At 38.1% G+C, this 20767-nt stretch overlaps 1 protein-coding gene across 7 annotated transcripts in view; it reads left to right on the forward strand.

Moving 5' to 3' along the window:
- The window catches only part of Ppp3cb (protein phosphatase 3 catalytic subunit beta), a 70891-nt gene that overhangs the window by 11996 nt on the left and 38128 nt on the right, over positions 1-20767 (forward strand). For 4 of the 7 annotated variants that reach the window (XM_008836591.1, XM_017799030.1, XM_008836592.1 and 1 more), the window contains 3 exons: positions 10320-10520; positions 11834-11958; positions 14466-14577. In XM_008836591.1, the coding sequence (XP_008834813.1) occupies positions 10370-10520; positions 11834-11958; positions 14466-14577 (388 nt within the window). In that variant the 5' untranslated portion in view covers positions 10320-10369. Of the gene's footprint in view, positions 1-4764; positions 4900-7828; positions 7846-10319; positions 10521-11833; positions 11959-14465; positions 14578-20767 lie in introns of those variants that run through there. The other 3 variants (XM_008836594.3, XM_029565125.1, XM_029565124.1) reach the window with 3 other exon arrangements.

Raw genomic sequence — 20767 nt, forward strand, 5'->3', positions numbered from 1 at the left:
ATAAAATCTGTCTGATCACACAGAGTACCTCTGAAAATCTCGTGGGACTATGTGTGGGAAAGGACTTTGTAAAGTGATTATAATGTCATTGCTACACAAATTAGTATTAAGATACATAAATATTTTTAGAACTACTATATATTGCTAATTGAATAAACGGTGTATCTTTTAGATCACTTGATGTGTAGAGATGAAAGACATAACCTTGGTCCCTTCAAGGCACTCATAAGCTGGTAGGGAAGACAGGCATTTATAATGCAGTTGATACATAATGCAATTTTAAGAATACATCATGTGCTGTGCACTGTTTGGTCCAAAAGGACACTGCCAATATAACTTGGGAATATGAAAAATTTCTAAGAATTGAAAACACTCAAATGAGGGTTAAAGACAAGGGGTACCTGGGTATGGTGGCTCATGCCTGAAATCCTTGTATCCTGGAGGCTTAGTCAGGAATTCTGTGTGAGTTCAAAATCAGCCTAGACTACATGGTGAATTCTAGGTTAGCCTGAACTACAGTATGAAACCCTGTCTTGATTCCTTCAATCCCAGTAAAGAGAAGTTAGGCAAAAAATGGGACTATGTGCCGAACACAGCATGGCATGCAAAGTATAGAACTTTAAAGTCATACAGATTTTTTAATTTTTATTAAAAAAAAAATTTTGTCTTTTTGAAGCAGGGTCTCCCTATAGCCCCAGCTGTCCTGGAACTCACTATGTAGACCAGGCTGGCCTCGAACTCACAGAGATCCGCCTGCCTCTGCCTCCCAAGTGCTGGCACTGCAGGTGTGCACCACCACTCCCGGCTAAATTTTTATTTTAATTTTATGTGTATGTGTTTTGCTTACATGTATTTAAGTGCACCACATGTGTGCTTGGTGCCCATGAAAGCCAGAAGAGGGCATCAAATCCCCTGAAACTGGAGTTTATGGGTGTTAGCCACCATGTGGGTGCTGGGAACCAAATCTGGGTCCTCTGGAAAAGCAGTAAGTGTTCTTAACCACTGAGCCATCTCTCCAGCTTCCTAAAGTGAAGTATTTAAGAAATGAAAAGTTAGTGTCTAGAACAGTGCATTTGTCTAGAATGTGGTAAAAGATGAGGGTAAAAATTCAGGTAGCTATTGGGTCATGAGGGAGCTCATGTGCCATGTTAAGATAAAGAGTTTCTATTTTATATAGTGAAGCCAGTCTGAAATAGGATGTTGATATTTGACTTTTAGAAAGAGTATTCTGGCTGTATGTGGTGGTGCACACCTTTAGTCCCAGCAGAGGCAGGCTCATCTCTGAGAGTCTGAGGCCAGCCTGGTCTACATGGTGAGTACCAGGACAGCTGGGGCTATAGGGAAATCCTTCCTCAAAAAGACAAAAAAATAAAAAAAGAAAAAAGAAAAAAAAAAAAAGAAAGATATTCTATAAGGCTGGGGAGATCCCTCACTCATTAAAGTGTTTAAGGACCTGAATTTGATTACTAGAACCCAAGCAACATAAACTAGGCATGCTGATGTGCCCTTATAATCTTACTGCTGAGGATGCAGAGACAGGTCCCCAGAGCTCCCCTGCCAGTCAGCCTAGCCTAGCCTACTTTATAGTTCCCAGGCCAATGAGAGACCCCACCTCCAAAAAAGAAAATAGAAAAGATGAGGGGGATAGAGAGATGGCTCAATTAATTCTCAGCACTTACATGGCTGCTCATAAATGTTTATAACTCCAATTCCAGGAGATCTGATGCCCTCTTCTGACCTCTGAAGGCACCAAGCATGCACACGGGGTACATAATATACATATAGGCACATACTCATACACATAAAAATCAGTAATTTTTTTTTTTTTTTGTCTTTTTGAGACAGGGTCTCCCTGTAGTCCCAGCTGTCCTGGAACTCACTATGTAGACCAGGCTGGCCTTGAACTCACAGAGATCTGCCTGCCTCTGCCTCCCAAGTGCTGGGATTAAAGGCGTGCGCTACCATGCCCGGCAAAAATCAATAAATTTTGAAGGAAGGTAAATGAGACCCAAGTTTGTCCTCTCCACCCCGACCACATCCATGTGCGTGAACACATACACACATACACACAGACACAGACACACACACTGAGAATATTTTGTAATGTGGAAAATGGCAAAATGGAAAAGATTGTAGTGATTAAGGAGTTGGGAAGAGTATCCAATGTCTCTGGTGGACCAAATGGACCAAAACCAGACTCATTTTGTACTGTTGGCCAGGAAAGGTGAGGAAGAAAGAGATATCTAGGATAATTTGCACATTATTTAGATAATTGTTTTGGTAACGGTTTAGGTGGAAAGACATAATATTTACTTTTTGGCACGTTAAGTTTACAAAATAGAACATACAAGTGGAGATATTTGATAGTTCCATAGGGATCTAGAATATAGGAATGGGATCTGAACTGAAGCTGCCTATTTAGAAGTCCTCACAATACAGATACTAGTGCATATCTGTCATCTCAGTGTCACTTGGGAGACAGAAGCAATAGGATTTCAACTTCAAACCCAGCTTGGGCTGTATACCAATGCTCTTGTCTTTAAATAATTTGTGTGTGTATGTCATGCTTGAAGGTATAAGATGAATGAGATCACTGATTCAGAGTAGTAGTCACCTGGTCTACATGAGAGAAGGCCAAAGGACAGAACCTACTAGAACACCACTGACATACAAGGTTCAAGAAAACAAGAGGGCTGGGACTGTAACTTAGTAGTGATAGTGCTTGCCTAGCATACAAGAAACTTGCGTTGGATCCCCAGCTCCACATAAACTAGGCCTGGTGGTGCACACCTGTGATCCCAACACTTGTTGGGAGGTGGAGGTTGGAGGATCATAGGTCATCATTGGCTACATAAGTGAGTTCAAGGTCAGCCTGGGCTATGTGAGACCCCCATCTCAGAAATAAATGAATAAATAAGTTAAATAATGAAAAAGTTGGACATGGTGGCACTCAACTTTAATCCCAGCACTCCATAGGCAGAGGTAGATAAGGCAGGTAAGTTTGAGGTGAGTTTGAGGGCAACCTGATCTCCATAGTTCCAGGACAGCCAGAGCGATGTCTCAAAAATTACAAAATAAAAAAATGGAGAAATCCATGAAATGGGCCAATGAGACATGACTAGAAAAGTAAAATCAAAGCAGTTGAGTAATTTTGAGAACCCAAGAGAAGAGAGAATTAAAAGGTAGGAGAATGGAGTAGATGTCAGATAAATGAGGACTGCAGTTTGCTGGAAAGTGTCAGGGACTAGCTGAATTGGAGACCATAAATTTGTAGCATCACTTGGTGATTTTGACAGTTTTAGATTTAGTATCCTACTCTATAAGCTAAGTTACCTGAAAATTTGGATTTTGCCTGTTAAGTAGTAAGTAGTATGGAAGGAAGGATAAAACAATTCAGAATATTTTTAAAGTTACTAGATAATGGAATAGCTCATCATAAGAATTAAAGGTATCCAAAAAGAAGTGGATAAGAAGGGACTCTTGAACTGGTTTTGGTGGTACATGCCTTTAATCCTATCACTTGGGAGGCATTGGTAGGAGGATCTCTTTTGAGTTCAAAGCCAGCTTGGTCCATATAGTGAGTTCCAGGTCAGCCATGGTTACACAGTGAAATCCAGTCTCAACAAAAAGAGAAGGGAATCTCCAGGTTTTAATTTTTTTTTTTTTTAATGTGTCTGTGTGTCTGTGAGTATATACACACATCCACAGAGGCAAGTAGAGGGTGTTGGATCCCTTGAAGCTAGAGTTACAAGTGGTTGTTAGCCACCTGACAGGTGCTAGGATCTGAACTCCAATACTCATTGATAAAAGTGCTCTTAACCCACTGAGCTCTCTCTTAAGCCACCCAGAATTACTTGAGCTTTTTCTTTTTTTTTTCCTCTTCCTTTTTTTCTTCCCATTTTGCAGTTCCTAGGCTGGAGCTCAGGGCACTGCAGTTCAGGATTTCAGAGGTGGAGCAGTAATTCCAGAACAGAGTTCAAGCCTCTCAGTTCTTAGTTTTAAATGTGTGCAATGGCAAAACTTCAGTGGAGAAAGCATGTGGGCTAGGAACCTGATTTAGGATGACTGAGAAAATACTAGAAGTTAGTAAATGACAGGGACATGGGTCAAGGATTAACTAGCTAAAGTAGTAGAAAAACAGGCGGGCAGTATCCATTTTGATAAAATATTTTCCTTTAGGAGAACCAAGATTTAATTAAGCTAGAGCTATAAGCATTTTGTGAAGAGCTGGTTTGGTTGTGTTTTGGGGGCGGGGGTGGTCATGTGTGTAAGGGGAGAAGGTAATTTTTTTTGTTTGTTGTTTTTCCTTATAAGGAATTCTGGGGGCCTCAATGAAGATGATTGGGAGAGGAGAAAAGCTAGATGAAAATGACGTGAGGGAAAGGACTAGAGAGAATTCAGAAGCACAGAAATTAGTGACTATCTTGAACAGTTGTCAAGGATGGCAATGATAGAAAGCACAGCCTCTCTGGCTGCAAAACAACACTGTACATAACTTTTTTCTCTCATTTTCATATTTGTTGAAACTTTAAAATATTTTTATTCTGTTCTCCACTTTCAGTGTTGTGTTGATAGTTTTCATTGTCTTTTATCTGTGAATGGGTGGCCTTTCTCTACTATTCAACCAGTACCTGTTCCTTAAAGATACCCCAACTGGTTTTAAAAGTATGCCTTAGTTGGAAAAAAAAGAAAAAGAAAAACAAAGGTTTATCAATAACTAGTTAATTGATAATGGTGGTAGTTTGTACTTTTTTTTTTTCAGGTGAATAATGATATGCTGGTTCTTGATTTAAAAAGTGGCAGCACCTCAGTGTGACTTGCAGCGGAGCATTCACGGTGTGTGTGAAAATAAGCAGTACTGCTTGTGTCTGGCTGAAGGTGTAGGGGGTGGTCCTTCAGGTGGGTTTTTAGGAAGTTCTGTACTTTAAACAGAATCCATGCCTTAGAAGAATTATGTTTGTTAGGAAGAATGCATGATCTAAAATGCAGTGTTTAGCTGGGCATGGTGGCACACATGCTCCTGTAATTCCAGCATTCGGGAGGTGGACACAGGAGGATCAAGATTTCAAGGCCACCATGTGGAGGCCATATAGTGAATTTGAGGCAAGCTTTGACTACGTAAGACCTGGTTTCAAAGAAAAAAGTATAATGCAGCATTAAAAAAGAAAAATTCTTTTTCCTGAGTAGAGTGATAAAAATTTTCTTCATCTGAGTGGGAAAATACATTATCCTTGTCTTAGAAATTTGTGTTTAGGGGATATTTAACTTTTTTATTTTTAGAATATCTCCAGGATAACTTTGATATAATTGGTTAATCAGTTCATTAAAATTTTTTAATTTTTTTAAAACAATTGGTTACTAGATGGGAGCAGTTTTATTATACATAATAGTTCATCTTTGATGATAAATGTGTTTTAACTGAGGTTTTTATTAGAAACTTGGCATATTATAATTGCAGAAAAAATGTGTTAAAATTTTTTTTACATTTTTTTTTTGTGTGTGTGTGGGAGGGGCATGTGCTTGGAACAGAGCAGGAGTGGATTCTTTCTTTCTACCATGTGGGTTCCAGAGATTGAATTTAGCTCATCAGGCTTGGCATCTCTACCCCTTGAACCATCTTGCTGGCCCCCAAATGTGTTGTAATAATTTGTTCCAGAATAAAGACCATGGGAATCAGTTTGTTTCTAGTGAAAGTAAAATAGGCAAGTTTAGGTTTTGCTTTACTATTGAGAGAGAGTGGGAGGGGAGGCCTAAGGATGCAGTCAGTGACAGAGTCCTTGTATAGCATGGTGGGTGGTGAGAGCCCTGGTATCAATCCCTAGAACTGGAAGTTAGGGGAAAGCAGAGGGATTATATGATTTCAAAGACTTAAATGATTAGCATCCTTCTGCCTTAGTTCTTACCTCACTTTTTTCGTTGTTTTTAAAGATGAGGTAGCAGCTAAGGCTGGCCTCAGATTCATTTTGTAGCTGAGGATGCCCTTGAATTCCTGCCTTTGCCTTCCAAGTTCTAGGATTTTAGATGTGTACTACCATGTTTGGAGTATGTGGTAATGGGGAGTTGAATCAGGGTAGACAAGCATTCTACCACCTGAGCTACTTTTTTTTTTTTAATGAGACAGGGTCTTACTGTGTGGCTGTGACCGGCCTAGCCTGGAACTTGAGGTTTAGACTAGGTTGGCCTCAAACCCAGAGAGCCGCCTGTGTCTGCCTCTTCAATTTTTTACAGTGTGAGAAGGTGGTTATTTTTCTCACTTAAGTAATTAATATATTTATAGCTCATCCCCTCCCAGTTTTTAGTTACTGTAATGTGAAATGTAAAAATGCATCTGGGCCTTTGTATTATTTCCGGTCTTCTGTATAATAATTGATAATCATCATGATAACCCTGATGCACAACAAAGTATTATTTACTGCATGACCAAATATTAGTGAGGTTTTTGTTTTTCTAGGTAAAGAAGTAGCTACCTTATATTTGACTCTGTGTGTATGTGTGTGTGCGTGTGCGCACACACCTATGTTTATACGGGTAGATGCCAGAAAAATCACATCGTGTCATTATTCCTCATGAGCTGCCCACCTAGTTTTTGTTATTTTTTATTTTTTAAATTTTATTATTTTTATGTGTATGTGTGTGTTGCCTGCATGTAGGTAAGTCCACCTGTGTTGTGCAGTGCCCGCGGAGGTCAGAAGAAGCTGTTGGATCCCCTGGGACTGGAGTTACTGACAGTTGTTAGCTGCCATGTGGGTGCTGGGATTCGAACACAGGTCTTCTGCAAGAACAGCCAGTGTTCTTAACTGCTGAGCCATCTCTCCAGCCCCTATTTATTTTTTTTTTATAACATTGTTCTAGTTTGCATTTCTGTTGCCACAATAAAGGACTCTGACTAAAAATAGCTTACAGCCCAGCATTGAGGTAAGCCAGGACAGGACCTCAAGGCAGGAACCTGAATTCAGGAGCTGATGCAGGAACTATAAGGAACTCTGCTTACTGACTTGCTCAGTTGTTTTTCTTTAACATCCCAAGCCCACCTGTCAAGTGATGGTACTGCCCACAGTGGGTTGGGCCCTCCTTACATTAGTTAGCAATCAAGAAAATGCCCTGCCAGGCGTGGTGGCACACACCTTTAATCCCAGCACTTGGGAGGCAGAAGCAGGTGGATCTTTGTGAGTTCGAGGCCAGCCTGGTCTACATAGTGAGTTCCAGCACAGCTGGGGCTACAAGGAGACTCTGTCTCAAAAAAAAAAGACAAAAGAAAAGAAAATGCCCTAACAGACATGCCCACTGGCAATCTGATGGAGAAAATTACTTAATTGAAATCACCTTCTTCCCAGGTGACTTTCTAGTTTGTGTCAAGGGACAAAAAACTAACCACATTTATTTTGTGTGTGTTTGTACTTATGTGTGCATGTGTGTACATGCCACAGTGTGGTGGTCAGGAGACAACTTGTGGGAATGGGTTCTCTCTTTCCACTGTGTTTGTTCTAGAGATCAAACTCAGGTTGTCAGGCTTGAAGGCAATCTTCTTTTCCTACCAAACCGTGTCTTGGCCCCCTTGTTTTTTGTTTCATTGGGATCTGATGTATACAGAACAGGCTCTGCTGGCTGGCCAGAGAGCCCCAGGGATCTATCTGTCTGCCTTCCTAACACTAGGATTACAAGTGAGTACCACAATACATATTTTTTGTTTGTTTTTGGTTTGGTTTTTTTGTGACAGGGTCTCCTTGTTATCAGAGCTGACCTGGAACTCACTATACAGACCAGACTGGCCTACATTTCATAGAGCCTCATAAATGCTGGAATTAAAGGCGTGTACCACCATACTCAGCTCTCCTGTTTTTTTATGTGAGTGTGAGGGGGCAAACTGAGGTCCTCATGCATTTTACTAACTGAGATATCCCTCTAGCCCCTCAAAAATTTTAATGTACATTTCCCTCTTGCTTTATTTTGAAAAAAAGATACTATTTAGTAAGCAGACTTGACTTTAAATGCATAGAATGAACCTGTTGAATTCATGTAGTAAATTTTCCTATGTATGTAATCTTTTTAAATTAAAAATACTTGTTTGTATTTTATTGTGTATGTGTTTTGCCTGCATGTATACATGTGTACACGTGCATGAAGTGCCAGTGGAAGCTAGAAGAAGGCATTGGATCCCCTGCAATAGCAGTTATAGATGATTGTCAGCCATCACGTGGCTACTGGGAATTGAACTCTGGTCCTCTGCAAGAGCAGCCTATGCTCTTAATCACTGAGCCATCTCTCCAGGCCCTATGTAGCAGGGTGTGGTGGTATATTGACCTTGAACTTGCTAGGCAACCAAGGCTTGGTGGCCGATTTCTGAGATCCAGGCTGGCCTGTCTACATAGGGAGTTCCAGGCCAGCTAGGGCTCTAGGGAGAGCCTGTATCCAAAAAAACAAAGACGCTGTGAGACAGCAGGCCTAGTGACACACACCTGTAATTCCATGACTGGAGTGGCAGAAGTAGGAGGCTCACCTCAGGCTTCTGGGTGGTCTGGTTTACGTAGTCAATGCCAGACCACTCAGGCTACTTGTACAGTTGGTTATTACTTGTGGAAATCATAAATATATGCTACAGGAATGGAAAATGACTACTTCAATAGTAAAACTAGTGGAAACTTTTGGGTAAATCTAATAGTGAAAGGATTTTATAAATATTTAAAAATGGCTATACAGTATAACTTAGATTGAAGTGAAAATTGCTTTTGAAAAGTGTTATCTAACTGTAATGGTAAGAAATGCATTGATATTAAAGATGTATATAAAGACAGAATAGAAGTGTATGAATCATGAGTAGGAGAAAAAATATTTCTAAATTACAATGACTTGAATGAAGGTAGTAAAGTAATTTAAATTTCATAGGTAATCATTTGGCTTTTGTTTTATCTGCATCTCTAAAAGTTGACCAGAAAACATTGTTTTTATGTTCTTAAGAACATGGAAGATAGAGGTTGGAGAGATGCCTCAGCAGTTAAGAGCACCGGCTGCTCTTGCAGAGGACCCAGGTTCAATTCCAGCACCCACATTGCAGCTAACAACTCTCTGTAACTCCAGACACAGGGGAATCTTGACACCCTCTTCTGACCTCCATGGGCATTGCACAACATGGGTATACTTTATATGCATGCAGGCAATACACTCATACACATAAAATAAAAATAAATATAGTATTATTTTATTTAAAAGGACATGGAAAGTGGGCTGGCAAGATGGCTCAGTAGGTAATAGTATTTGCTGTCTGTGCCTCGTGACCTGAGTTTGATCCCTGGAACCCATGTAAAGGTGGAAGGAAAGAACAACTTCTGACCTCCACACATGTTGTAGTACATGCACCCGCCCATACCTACACCCACACCCACAATAATAATGATGATAATAATATAAAAAAATCACCTTATTTGGAATTTCTTTATAGTCAGCCTTAAGTTAAATTTATTGTACAGTAATACAATATTTTTGAGTTCTGCCCCTTCTTGTTTTTTTTTTTGTTTGTTTGTTTTGAGACAGGGTCTCCCTGAAGCCCCAGCTGCCATAGAACATACTATGTATGTAGACCATGCTGGATCTGTCTGCCTTTGCCTCCTGGGATTAAAGGTGTACACCACCATATTTAGCTCCAAAAATATTTTGCTGTAAAGATAAAAGCTTTAGTTATCATGAAATTACTTGATTTTGTCAAATAATTCAGCTCTCTAAATCATTCTCAACAAAGAACATGTTATGCATAGCATTTTTATTTATTATTGCCCTTTTTTAAATTTTGGAGTACTCGGGTTTGAGTCTCAGGCCTCAGATTTGTGGGGCCAGAACTCTATTACTGAGCTATACTCCTATCCCTATATAGCTAATCCCTCCTTCGTTTCAGTTAATAATTTGTTTTTCATTTGTTTTCTTTTGTTTTAGGCAGGGTCTAATGTAGTTTAGGTTGACCTTGAATTTCCTAAGTAGCCAGAGATTATCTTGAAGTCAGGATCCTCCTGCTTCTATCTCTTTAAGGATTACAGGCGTGTGCCACTATGCTCACCTCTCATTTTATATAGATTAATGAAAAGTATTATAAAATACTTAACATGTAGGAGGCCCTGAGTTTTATCCCTAAACCACATACAGAAAGTAATATAGTTTGTCCTTTTAGAAAAAAAAATTTTAAATAACACTTCTACCCAATAAATGAAGAAACATTTTTCAGCTTTATTTTAAAATTTTTACTCAGTTTTATTTATTCAGATCCAATTACTGGTTTTTATGTTAATATATTATTAGTGACTTATGTTGTATTAATTTTTTAAAAATTGCAGGTGTCCCTTTCCCCCCAACACATCGGTTAACATCTGAAGAAGTATTTGATATGGATGGGATACCCAGGGTTGATGTTCTGAAGAACCATCTGGTGAAAGAAGGCCGGGTAGATGAAGAAATTGCGCTTAGAATTATTAATGAGGGGGCTGCCATACTCCGGAGGGAGAAAACCATGATAGAAGTAGAAGCTCCAATTACAGGTAAACTTACTTTTGTTTTGGACATGACTAAACTAGTATTTACTTGACTAGAGATAAAGCTGTTTCCCTTTTTGTCTTATATATTGCTTAATATTATGTGTACATTATCTTGATTTTTGCAAATTATTTTCTGCACTCAAAGTTTTTGCTGGAGCTAGAGGGATGGCCCAGCAGTTAAGAGCACTCACTGGCTGCTCTTGCAGAGGACCTGGCTTTGATTCCCAGTACCTACATGGTGGCTAACAACTGTCTAAAACTCCAGTTCCAGATGGTCTGATGCCCTCTTCTGACCTATGTGGGCACTGCACAATCCTGGTGCACTTAACACACATGTAGGCAATACACTCATACACATAAAAAATAAAAATCATAAAATATATTTTTAAAAGGCTTTGCCTATTTTTAGTAAATAGACATGAAGTTAATCCAGCATCCTTTGCTTTTATGAAGGATTCATCAATTGCGTTGGCCGTACTTCAGTTTGATTCAACACTTTTAATTATTAGTGGCAAATACTTCAAAGTCGTCTCAGACACATAAGGTGATCATTTAAAGATCAATGGAGCCGGGGCCTGGTCGTGCACACCTTTAGTCCCAGCACAATGGAGGCAGAGGCAAGTGGATCTTTTTGAGTTCAAGGCCAGCCTGGTCTACACAGTGAGTTCAGGCCAGCTGGGGCTGCAGGGAGACCTTGTCTCAAAAAGACCAAAAAAAAAAAAAAAAAAGATAAATGGAAAGTATTGAGTTGAAATGGAGTTTTTATTGCCAGCATTATAATTTTGTCATCATATGATTTAAATCCATTCTTAGCTTCTTAAAGAAGAGCTTTGTAAATTTAAAAATTTGTACCTGGGGGCTGGAGAGATGGCTCAGCAGTTAAGAGCACTGACTGCTCTTGCAGAGCACCCAGGTTCGGTTCCTAGCACCCACATGGTGGCTACAAACCGTCCTTAACTCCAGTTCCAGGGGAATCCAACTCCCTCTTCTGACCTCCATGACATTGCACGACACAGGTGCACTCACATACATGAAGGCAATACACTCATACACATAAAATGAAAATAATAAATAAAATATTTTTTAAAAATTTGTTACTGACCAGAAATCTTATTTCTGTTACATCTTCTTGAGATCTTGAGCACATGTACACTTGGTTAGATTATCATCCTTAATGTGGCTCTTTTAAGCCATTCATTTTCGGCTACTTCTTGATGGCATTTATACTACCTCATGTTAGAGAAATTAGAGTTTAAGTAATATTTGTTATTTCAGAGGCTTTTTTTTTTTCATATCTAATAATCTTCTTGTTTCAGTGTGTGGTGACATCCATGGCCAATTTTTTGATCTGATGAAACTTTTTGAAGTAGGAGGATCACCTGCTAATACACGATACCTTTTTCTTGGTGATTATGTGGACAGAGGTTATTTTAGTATAGAGGTAATAATCATATATTGTCATTTGATTTTCTGTTGTTAACATAGAATATTTCTATTCCTAGTACAATAAGTTCCTAAAAGTACTTGTATTAACACCTCTATATATCCTGAAATTTGTAGGGAAAGCTATTACTACTACTCTTCTTTTGAGAAATTCAGTTAATTCTCTTTGTATTATTCTTTATAGTTATAGTTACCTCTTTTTTTTTTTTTTTCCAGAGGAAATTATGAGCACCCCGAGATGTCTTTATTGTCTTATTACCTCATGGCTTTAAGAAGCTAATGATGTTTATCTCCTTGCCACTGAGGGCAATAAACCATGTGAAAAAAGATTAAATTCTCTTTGGTTAAGTGAAGTATTTTATAATTCTTATATTACTTATACTTTAGAATGTCTATGTTGCCATATAGGTATTAAGACCCAAGTATATCTAGAAATATTTCTTTAAACTTAAAATGGATTAAAATGACCTATCAAAGTCGGGCGTGGTGGCACACGCCTTTAATCTCACAGGCAGATGTCTGTGAGTTCCAGGCCAGCCTGGTCTACATAGTGAGTTACAGACCAGCTGGGGCTACAGGGAGACCCTGTCTCAAAAAATGACCTATCAAACATTACTTAACAGATGATTCTTTTTGCTCTTTTTCTTTTCTAATTATATGAAGTATGGCAAACATAGGTAGATCAACCTGTGTTTTCAAATGTATCTCTTTTCTTGAAATGAAAAATGGGACCATATTAAAACATTTGTTTTCTAACTTGTATTCTTAACATGTGTGTATACTCTGAATGCCTTTACAGATCAGGAAATATAAATCTGTAGTGTCATTTTTTAACAGTTTCGTTTTTTTTTTTTTCCATTAAATGAACCAACCATAATTTCTTGTTAGACAGTTAAGGTTTCCAATTTTTTTTCATAATAAGTGATAACTCATGGGACATTTTATTCATACATTCCTGCATATTTGCCTTATTATTTGTATAGGACCGCTTCCTTGGTAGACTTGCTGAGTCAAAGCTCTATCAGTAAATAATTATGTTACACATTTAATATATTCCAGCTAGGTTCTAAGCACTTAACAGATATTGATTAATTTAATCATCACATTGTTATGAGGTAAATACTGTTACTTTATCCATTCTACAAATGAGGAACCTAAGGCTTGAAGTTAGAGTAACTTGTCCAAAGACATATAGTTAAGTGTCAGGCAGTCTGACTAAGTTTGTGTTTTTAATAACCTGTTCTAATAGGTCTTGAGTCCTTTTTACTTGGTAAATTTGCACAGTATTTACTTTTACTTACATATCCATTTTTAAAAGTGTTTTGAGTATACTACGTTTCTGAGGTGTGCTAGGATTCCCAATATGATTGGGAGTTTTGGACTCTGTCCATTTTACCTCCCTTTGAAATTTTATTATCCTGGGTTCTTACCATGCATCAGATCTCATAACCTCTTTACTTTCTCAGGGCTTTAAGAAAAACCAGAAAATGGCCCTTCCTAGCAACTTCAAGGGTAATTGACAAAATCCATAAAGTAAACCTTGTTTGGTAACTGATAAAATTTGTTTTGTAGCTTAGTTATTAACATATTTCCTGTTACAGAAGGAAAATCAAAACAAGAGCAGTTGAATTTTAGTAGCTATTTTCTTGACTTTATTTCTTTCTCTGTGAATAAAATGAAGGTTTGAATAATTATGTTTCTTAATGTAGGGTAAAGAGAATTTTTGATTATGTAAACCATATTTACTTCTACATGAAATAGTCCTTTATTTTTCTTAACCAAATCAGTAAGTCTTTTTCTTATATTGAATCTAGAGAAATGCTTGTATATAAAATGCTATTTTTAATATTTTTTTATTATAAAAATTGCATTTTCTTTGAATTGGATAAGATATTATGTAAGGAAACATCTATAATCAACCAAGGAAACATAAAACTTGGCCTTTCATTAGTATGGCATAATGCTTAAGATTAGAGGATCATTATCCTGTCTGTATTACTTAGGAACTTTGTGATTTTGGGATAATTTACTTATGCTTATAGCTTTAGTTTCTATTAATAGAGGTAATTTTACACTTGCCTTTTGGCTTATATCAACTGGAGATACTATTATGTAGTTCACAGTATGTTTAAGGACTAAAAGAAACATTTTTCTTTTAGAAAAATTGTCAGGCACTCTAGTGCTCAATACATTATAAGTAGTCTATAAATGTTAGCTACTGTTACTTTTCACTAAGTTATATCAAATCTATAAATCTAAAGCTATTGATAATTTATTGATTGAACAAATACTCATTGCTCTTCTATTTATTAGATGCTTTCTATGAGTGGAGAGTCAGAATCAGTAATAGCAAGGTCTGATTACACAAAGCTTGTGTCTTATCCAGGAATAAGGAACAGTAATAAAGATTAACAGTTTGTAAGGGCAATAGAGTTAAAAGAAGCAAAGATCAATATAGTTAAGTAAAAATAAAAGATAAATTTATTGAAAACAATTCTTTTACAGTGTGTCTTGTATTTGTGGGTCTTGAAGATTCTCTACCCAAGCACATTATTCCTTCTGAGAGGCAACCACGAATGCAGACATCTTACTGAATATTTTACCTTTAAGCAGGAATGTGAGTATTTTCAGGAGAAATATTTATACTTCTTGGTATTCCTTTGAGATTATATGGGTAGTAAGAGTTATGAACACTTTACAGGATAACATGTAAGAACAGATTTTTTTTTTTTTTTTTTTTTTTCTGTTTGAGACAGGGTCCTTATATAGCCCCAGCTATCCTGGAACTCACTATGTAGACCAGGCTGGCCTTGAACTCAGAGATCTGCCTGCCTCTGCCTCCTGAGTGCTGGGATTAAAGGCGTGCGCCACCATGCCAGGCAAGAACAGATTTAAAAAAAAAAAATTTATTGGGGCTAGAGATGACTCGGGTTAAGAGCATGTATTGCTCTTCAAGAGGCCCTGAGTTTGATTCCTGGCACATTGGGCAGCTCACAGCAGCTTGTAACTCTAGCACTGCACTCACATGTACAAATTGACACAGACACACATATACAAATAATCTAAAACAATAAAATAAAACAACAAAGGGACTAGAGAAATGTTTCGCTGGTTAAGAGTACTGAACCTGAGTTCAGTTGCCAGCATTCACATGACAGACTTCGCTATTACTGATTCTGACTCTCCACTCCTAGAAAGTATCTATATAACTTTTGGGGCTGGAGAGATGGCTCAGCAGTTAAGAACACTGTTTATCCCAGCACCCACATGGCAGCTAACAACTGTCTGCACTCCTGTTCCAGGGGATCCAGTGGCCTTGTCTGTCCTCTGCGGGCATTGCATAACAGGGGTGAACTTACCTACAGGCAGGCAATTCACTCATACACATAAAATAAAAATAATAAATAAAATATTTTTTAAAAAAAGCAAGAAAGAATCTATATAACTCCAGTCCCAGGGAATCTAACACTGTCTTCTGGCTTATGAGGGTATTGCATGCATGTGGTGTACTTCCATGCAAGCAAAATACCATATACATAATATAAAAATAATCAAATTAAAAAAAAACATAAAATGGGTTGGAGAGATGGTTCAGCAGTTAAGAGCACTGACTGCTCTTTCAAAGGACCCAGGTTCAATTCCCCAGCACCCACATGGTGGGTATGAATTGTCTGTCCTTAACTCCAGTTCCAGGGAAATCCAAAGCCCTCCTCTGACCTCCGTTGCATTGCATGACACGGGTGCATTCACATACATGCAGGCAATACACTCGTACACATAAAATAAAAATAATAAAAAATAATAATAAAAAAAAAGCCATGGGGCTGGACAAATGGCTCAGCAGTTAAGAACACTGACTGTTCTTATGGGAGACCCAGGTTCGAATCTCAGCACCCACATGGTAGCTAACAGCTGTCCATAACTCCAGTTCCAGGGCGTCCAACAGCCTCTTCTGTCCTCTGTGGGTATTGCACGACATGGATGGGTGCACTTACCTACATGTAGGCAGTACACACATACACATAAAATAAAAATAATAAATAAAATATTTTTTTAAAAACCCCAAAACATAAGATAATTTATTTATTTTTATGTGTATGAATATTTCACCTCCATGTTTGTAAATGCCCATATTGTGCAAACCCTGCAGAGGCCAGAAGAGGGTGTCTGATCCCCTGGGAGTTACAGAGGTTTATTAGCCATCATGTTGGGTTCTGGGAATCAAACCCAGGTCCTCTACAAGAACAACCAGTGAGTGGTCTTAACTGCTGAGTTATCTCTGTACACCCAAAGAACAGATTTTTAAAAAAAATTTATTATTTTTATTTTATGTGTATTCATGTATTGCCTGCATATATGTGAGTGCACCCGTGTCGTACAATGCCACGGAAGTCAGAAGAGGGCTTCGGATTCCCCTGAAATGGAGTTAAGGATGGTTCCTTACCACCATGTGGGTGCTGGGAATCGAACCCGGATCCTCTGCAAGAGCAGTCAGTGCTCTTAACTGCTGAGCCATCTCTCCAGCCTCAAGATTTTATAACCATATACAACTATCTTTGAGAAAAATTGTCAAGTATTCTCTAGTGTTTTCTTTTTTTTTCTTTCTCTCTCTCTTTTGGTCTTTTTGAGACAGGGTCTCCCTGCATTCCCAGCTGTCCTGGAACTCACTATGTAGACCAGCCTGGCCTTGAACTCACAGAGATCTGCCTGCCTCTGCCTCCCAAGTGGTGGGATTAAAGGCGTGCACCACCATGCCTGGTTCCTATTAATTTTTACAAATGTACTTAAGAACAAGTTGGATTTTTTAAAATATGTGTTTTAAAGTTTCTTAAATTACATGATAATTTTTTGTATTTATGAAGCTATATATAGTTTAAATGTCAAAGTTGTTTTTTTTCTAGTAGGAAAAAAAAAAACCAAAAGAAAAAAAATTGGTATTATTGTTCCATTGCAATTTTTCTCTCTCAATTTCGAGGTACTCTCTCAAGAATGTTACACATTATTTATCTTGCCCTTATTACAGATCATTTCCATCATTGTTAACTGATCTTAACTGAATGTTTCTTTTTTCTTTCAAATATAGCAATGTTAATTGAAGCAGCTATACTTTAAACTTATATAAACTTGAGTTCAATTCTAAAATTAAGATTTCAGTTATCCCTGTTTCTTGGTGTTTGAGGGACCCCCCCCCCGTGTATATAAAAATCTCTTTTTTTAAATTTTTATCTTACGTGCATGAGTGTTATCGCCTGCATGCATGTGAGTGCACCCATGTCGTGCAGTGCTGCAGAGGTCAGGAAAGGGCCTTGGATTCCCTGGGATCTGGAGTTAAGGACAGTTCATAGCCACCATGTGGGTGCTGGGAATTGAACCCGGGTCCTCTGCAAGAACAGTCAGTGCTCCCAACCGCTGAGCCATCTCTCCAGCCCAATATATAAAAATCTCTTAAATAAAATAGTAATATATGCACATAACTTAACATATGTTCTCTCATATACTTCAAATTATTTCAAAATTACTTAATAATACCTAATATGACATATATGCTCTGAAGATAACTAAAATCCTATATTTTTAGGGAATAATGACAAAAGAATAAATAAATATGCGTTTAGTATGTAGGCAAATTATTTTGTGAACATTTTTTATTATGAGATCCGTGGTTGAGTCCACAGATGAAGAAGCCACTGATACAGCAGACTGCCTATAATTTTAGAATTATTGAAACCTAGAACATAATCCAGTAAGAGTTAGTAAATGACAAGGCTTGATGGATTAATGCCTTTAATCCCAGCAGTTGGGGAGCAGAGATAGGTGGATCTCTCTGAGTTCTAGGCCAGCATGGTCTACATAGGAAATTCTAGGCCAGCTAGGGCTGCAAAGACCCTGTCTCAAAAGACAAAGAAGAAAATTAATAGAGACAGGAAAAGATTTTTTAAAAAACCCAGCATGAGGGGCCTGGAGAGATGGCTCAGTGGTTAAGAGCACTGACTGCTCTTGCAGAGGACCCGGGTTTGATTCCCAGCACCCATATCCCACATGGCGGCTACGAACTGTCCTTAACTCCATTTCCAGGGGAATCTGAAGCCCTCTTCTGACCTCTGCGGCATTGTGGGACACGGGTGCACTCACATACGTGCAGGCAATACACTCATACACATAAAAAATAAAAATAATAAATAAAATATTTTTTTAAAAAAGAAGGGAGAACACTTAAACAAAAAAAAAAGCATGGAATATTGCAGAGGTGCACTCATATCTTCATGAATGAGGTATTTAGCCTAAAATAGAAGATGAAATTTGTGAAAAAATGCAGATTTGACCTAAAAGAAATCAAATTAAATTTTTATTAACCATAGTGCTACAAAATAGTCTTCCAGCTGTCTGGGGAGACCTTATGGTCTCCCCAGCTGAGGCTCTCAGCCAAGACTCCTTGGAGGTAAGCTATATACCTCTACCAAGAAGTCAGAAATATAAATAAATAGGGGAAAAATAAGAACTCTAAGCTTTTTTGGTTAATTGACAAAATACCCACCAAAAATCCCTATCTGAAACTATCCATCCAGGCATTTAAAGATATACTGGAGCAGAGGAATGTGCATATTTCCTTAAAAGTAAGTAATAGTGTGATTTGGTAGGGTTTTAGCTTTCTTGTATTTCTATATTTGATTCCTGCTTCATGCCCATTTTAAGCCTCCATTTTAGACAACAGGAACCTGTCAGCTCCTCCAGTTTTTTGTTTGTGTTTTTGAGGTGGGATTTCCCTATAGCCCTAGCTGGCCTAAACTTGCTATGTAGAATAGATTGGCTGGAAACTCACAAAACCCACCATCCTTTGCCTCCCCAGTGCTAGGATTAAAGGCATGTGCCTTTTCGTGCCTGGCTTATTAGTTATTTTTAATTTCTAAATCAATTTAGTGTGTGTGCATGCAAATGATGTGTATGTGAAGATCAAAGAACAACCTACAGGTTTAAGTTCTCTCCTTCCAGTATGTGAGTTCAGGAGAGAGAATGCAGGTTATGAGGCTTGGCAGCAAGTGTCTATCCCCTGAGCCACCTCACCAGCCCAGTTTTTTATTGTTTTTTTTTAGACAGGGTCTTACTATGTAGCCCTGGCTGGCCTGGATCTCACTGTGTAAACCAGGCTGGCCTCGAGATCTGTCTGCCTCTGCCTCTGCCTCCTGAGTGCTGGGCTTAAAGGCATGCCCCACCACATCCAGCAGCATAGTTTTTGTTTTTTTTTTAAACATCTAAAAGGATTTTTAATTCACTTAGAAATTGAATTAGTGAGCCAAAGATTGTACATCTGTGGACTGACTACAAACATAGTTATTTTTAAAACATGCAATAGTATTGGATTTTTATTTCTTATTCTCTCCTCTCCATATTATTATATATATAAATTTTTTTAGCGAGTTTTGTATAGTTACAGTTTCAAATATTAAAAGTAAATGTTGTAAATTGATTACTAAAACCAAAGCAAGAAAACTGTGATGACAGAAAATATCCAAGTGGTGATCAAGAGTTGAGGCTGGGCTTACAAGAGGCTCAGACCAACTGAGTTTTCTGGAAGAGACACTTCCAACTTGTTGTGCTTCTTGTAGGTATGTATGTATGTATGAGCTGTTACCCATTACTGTGGTGGGCTTTTGGTGACGTACCTGTCTGTGAGTCATTTCTGTCCTTTTAGAGTCAATCCATCCCAGAAGTCATAGCATTCCAATACAGAAAATAAAACACAAGGTCACAAGAAAGAAAGAAGAGATAGACTAGGTGAAGGAGTGACTAAAAAGATAGCAAAAAGGAACTTAGGTCATGAGAAAACTTTGGTGGTTGGCAATACTGTGCATTTGTTAAAATTTACAGAAATAAATGCTATTTTTATTGTATGTAGATTTTTTTTTAAATACGGTTTTTCTTTTTTAAATTTTATTCATTTTTATTTTATGTGTATGAGTGTACTGCCTGTGTGTATGTGAATGCACCCATGTCATGCAGTGCTGCGGAGGTCAGAAGAGGGCTTCAGATTCTCCTGAAACTGGAGTTAAGGACGGTTCGTAGTCACCATGTGGGTGCTGGGAATTGAACCCATGTCCTCTGCAAGAACACTCAGTGCTCTTAACTGCTAAGCCATCTCCAGCCCCTGTATGTAGATTTTTAAAAGGCCTCTTCTCTTGTAAGAAATAGAAATAAACAATATTATGAGTTTTATGAAGACAGATACTTAACTCTAAATTTATTTTTGATGTGTAATAGTAAAAATAAGTATGTGAAATTTTAAAAAACTGTTCTCCTTGCACTTTTACTAACTTTAGTTATTTATTTATTTTAATTTTCTTGGTCTTTTTTGAAACAGGGTCTCCTTGTAGCCCCAGCTGGCCTGGAACTCAGTATGTAGACCAGGCTGGCCTCAAACTCACAGAGATCCGCCTGCCTCTGCCTCCCAAGTGCTGGGACTACAGGCATGTGCCACCATGCTTGGCTCATCTTGCACTTCTATAGGCCTAATAAAGCAAACTTAAAACTATACTTTAGGATGAAAGTTTTAATATTTACTTAATTTTACCCTAACTGCTACATCATCACAAGCCTATAATAACAGCACTTGGGAGATAGAGGCAAGTGGATCTGTGAGTTTCAGTCCATCTTGATCTACATAGGGAGGTCCAGGGCATCTGGGGCTACAGGGAAACCCTGTCTCAAAAAACATTAAAGGGGCTAGAGAGGTGGCTCAGTGGTTAAGAGCACTGACTGCTCTTGTAGAGGACCTGGGTTTGATTCCCAGCACGCACATGGTGGCTATGAAC

This window comes from Nannospalax galili, unplaced genomic scaffold (genome assembly GCF_000622305.1).
Source record: "Nannospalax galili isolate Female #2095 unplaced genomic scaffold, S.galili_v1.0 scaffold1437, whole genome shotgun sequence".
NCBI classification, from domain to species: Eukaryota; Metazoa; Chordata; class Mammalia; order Rodentia; family Spalacidae; genus Nannospalax; species Nannospalax galili.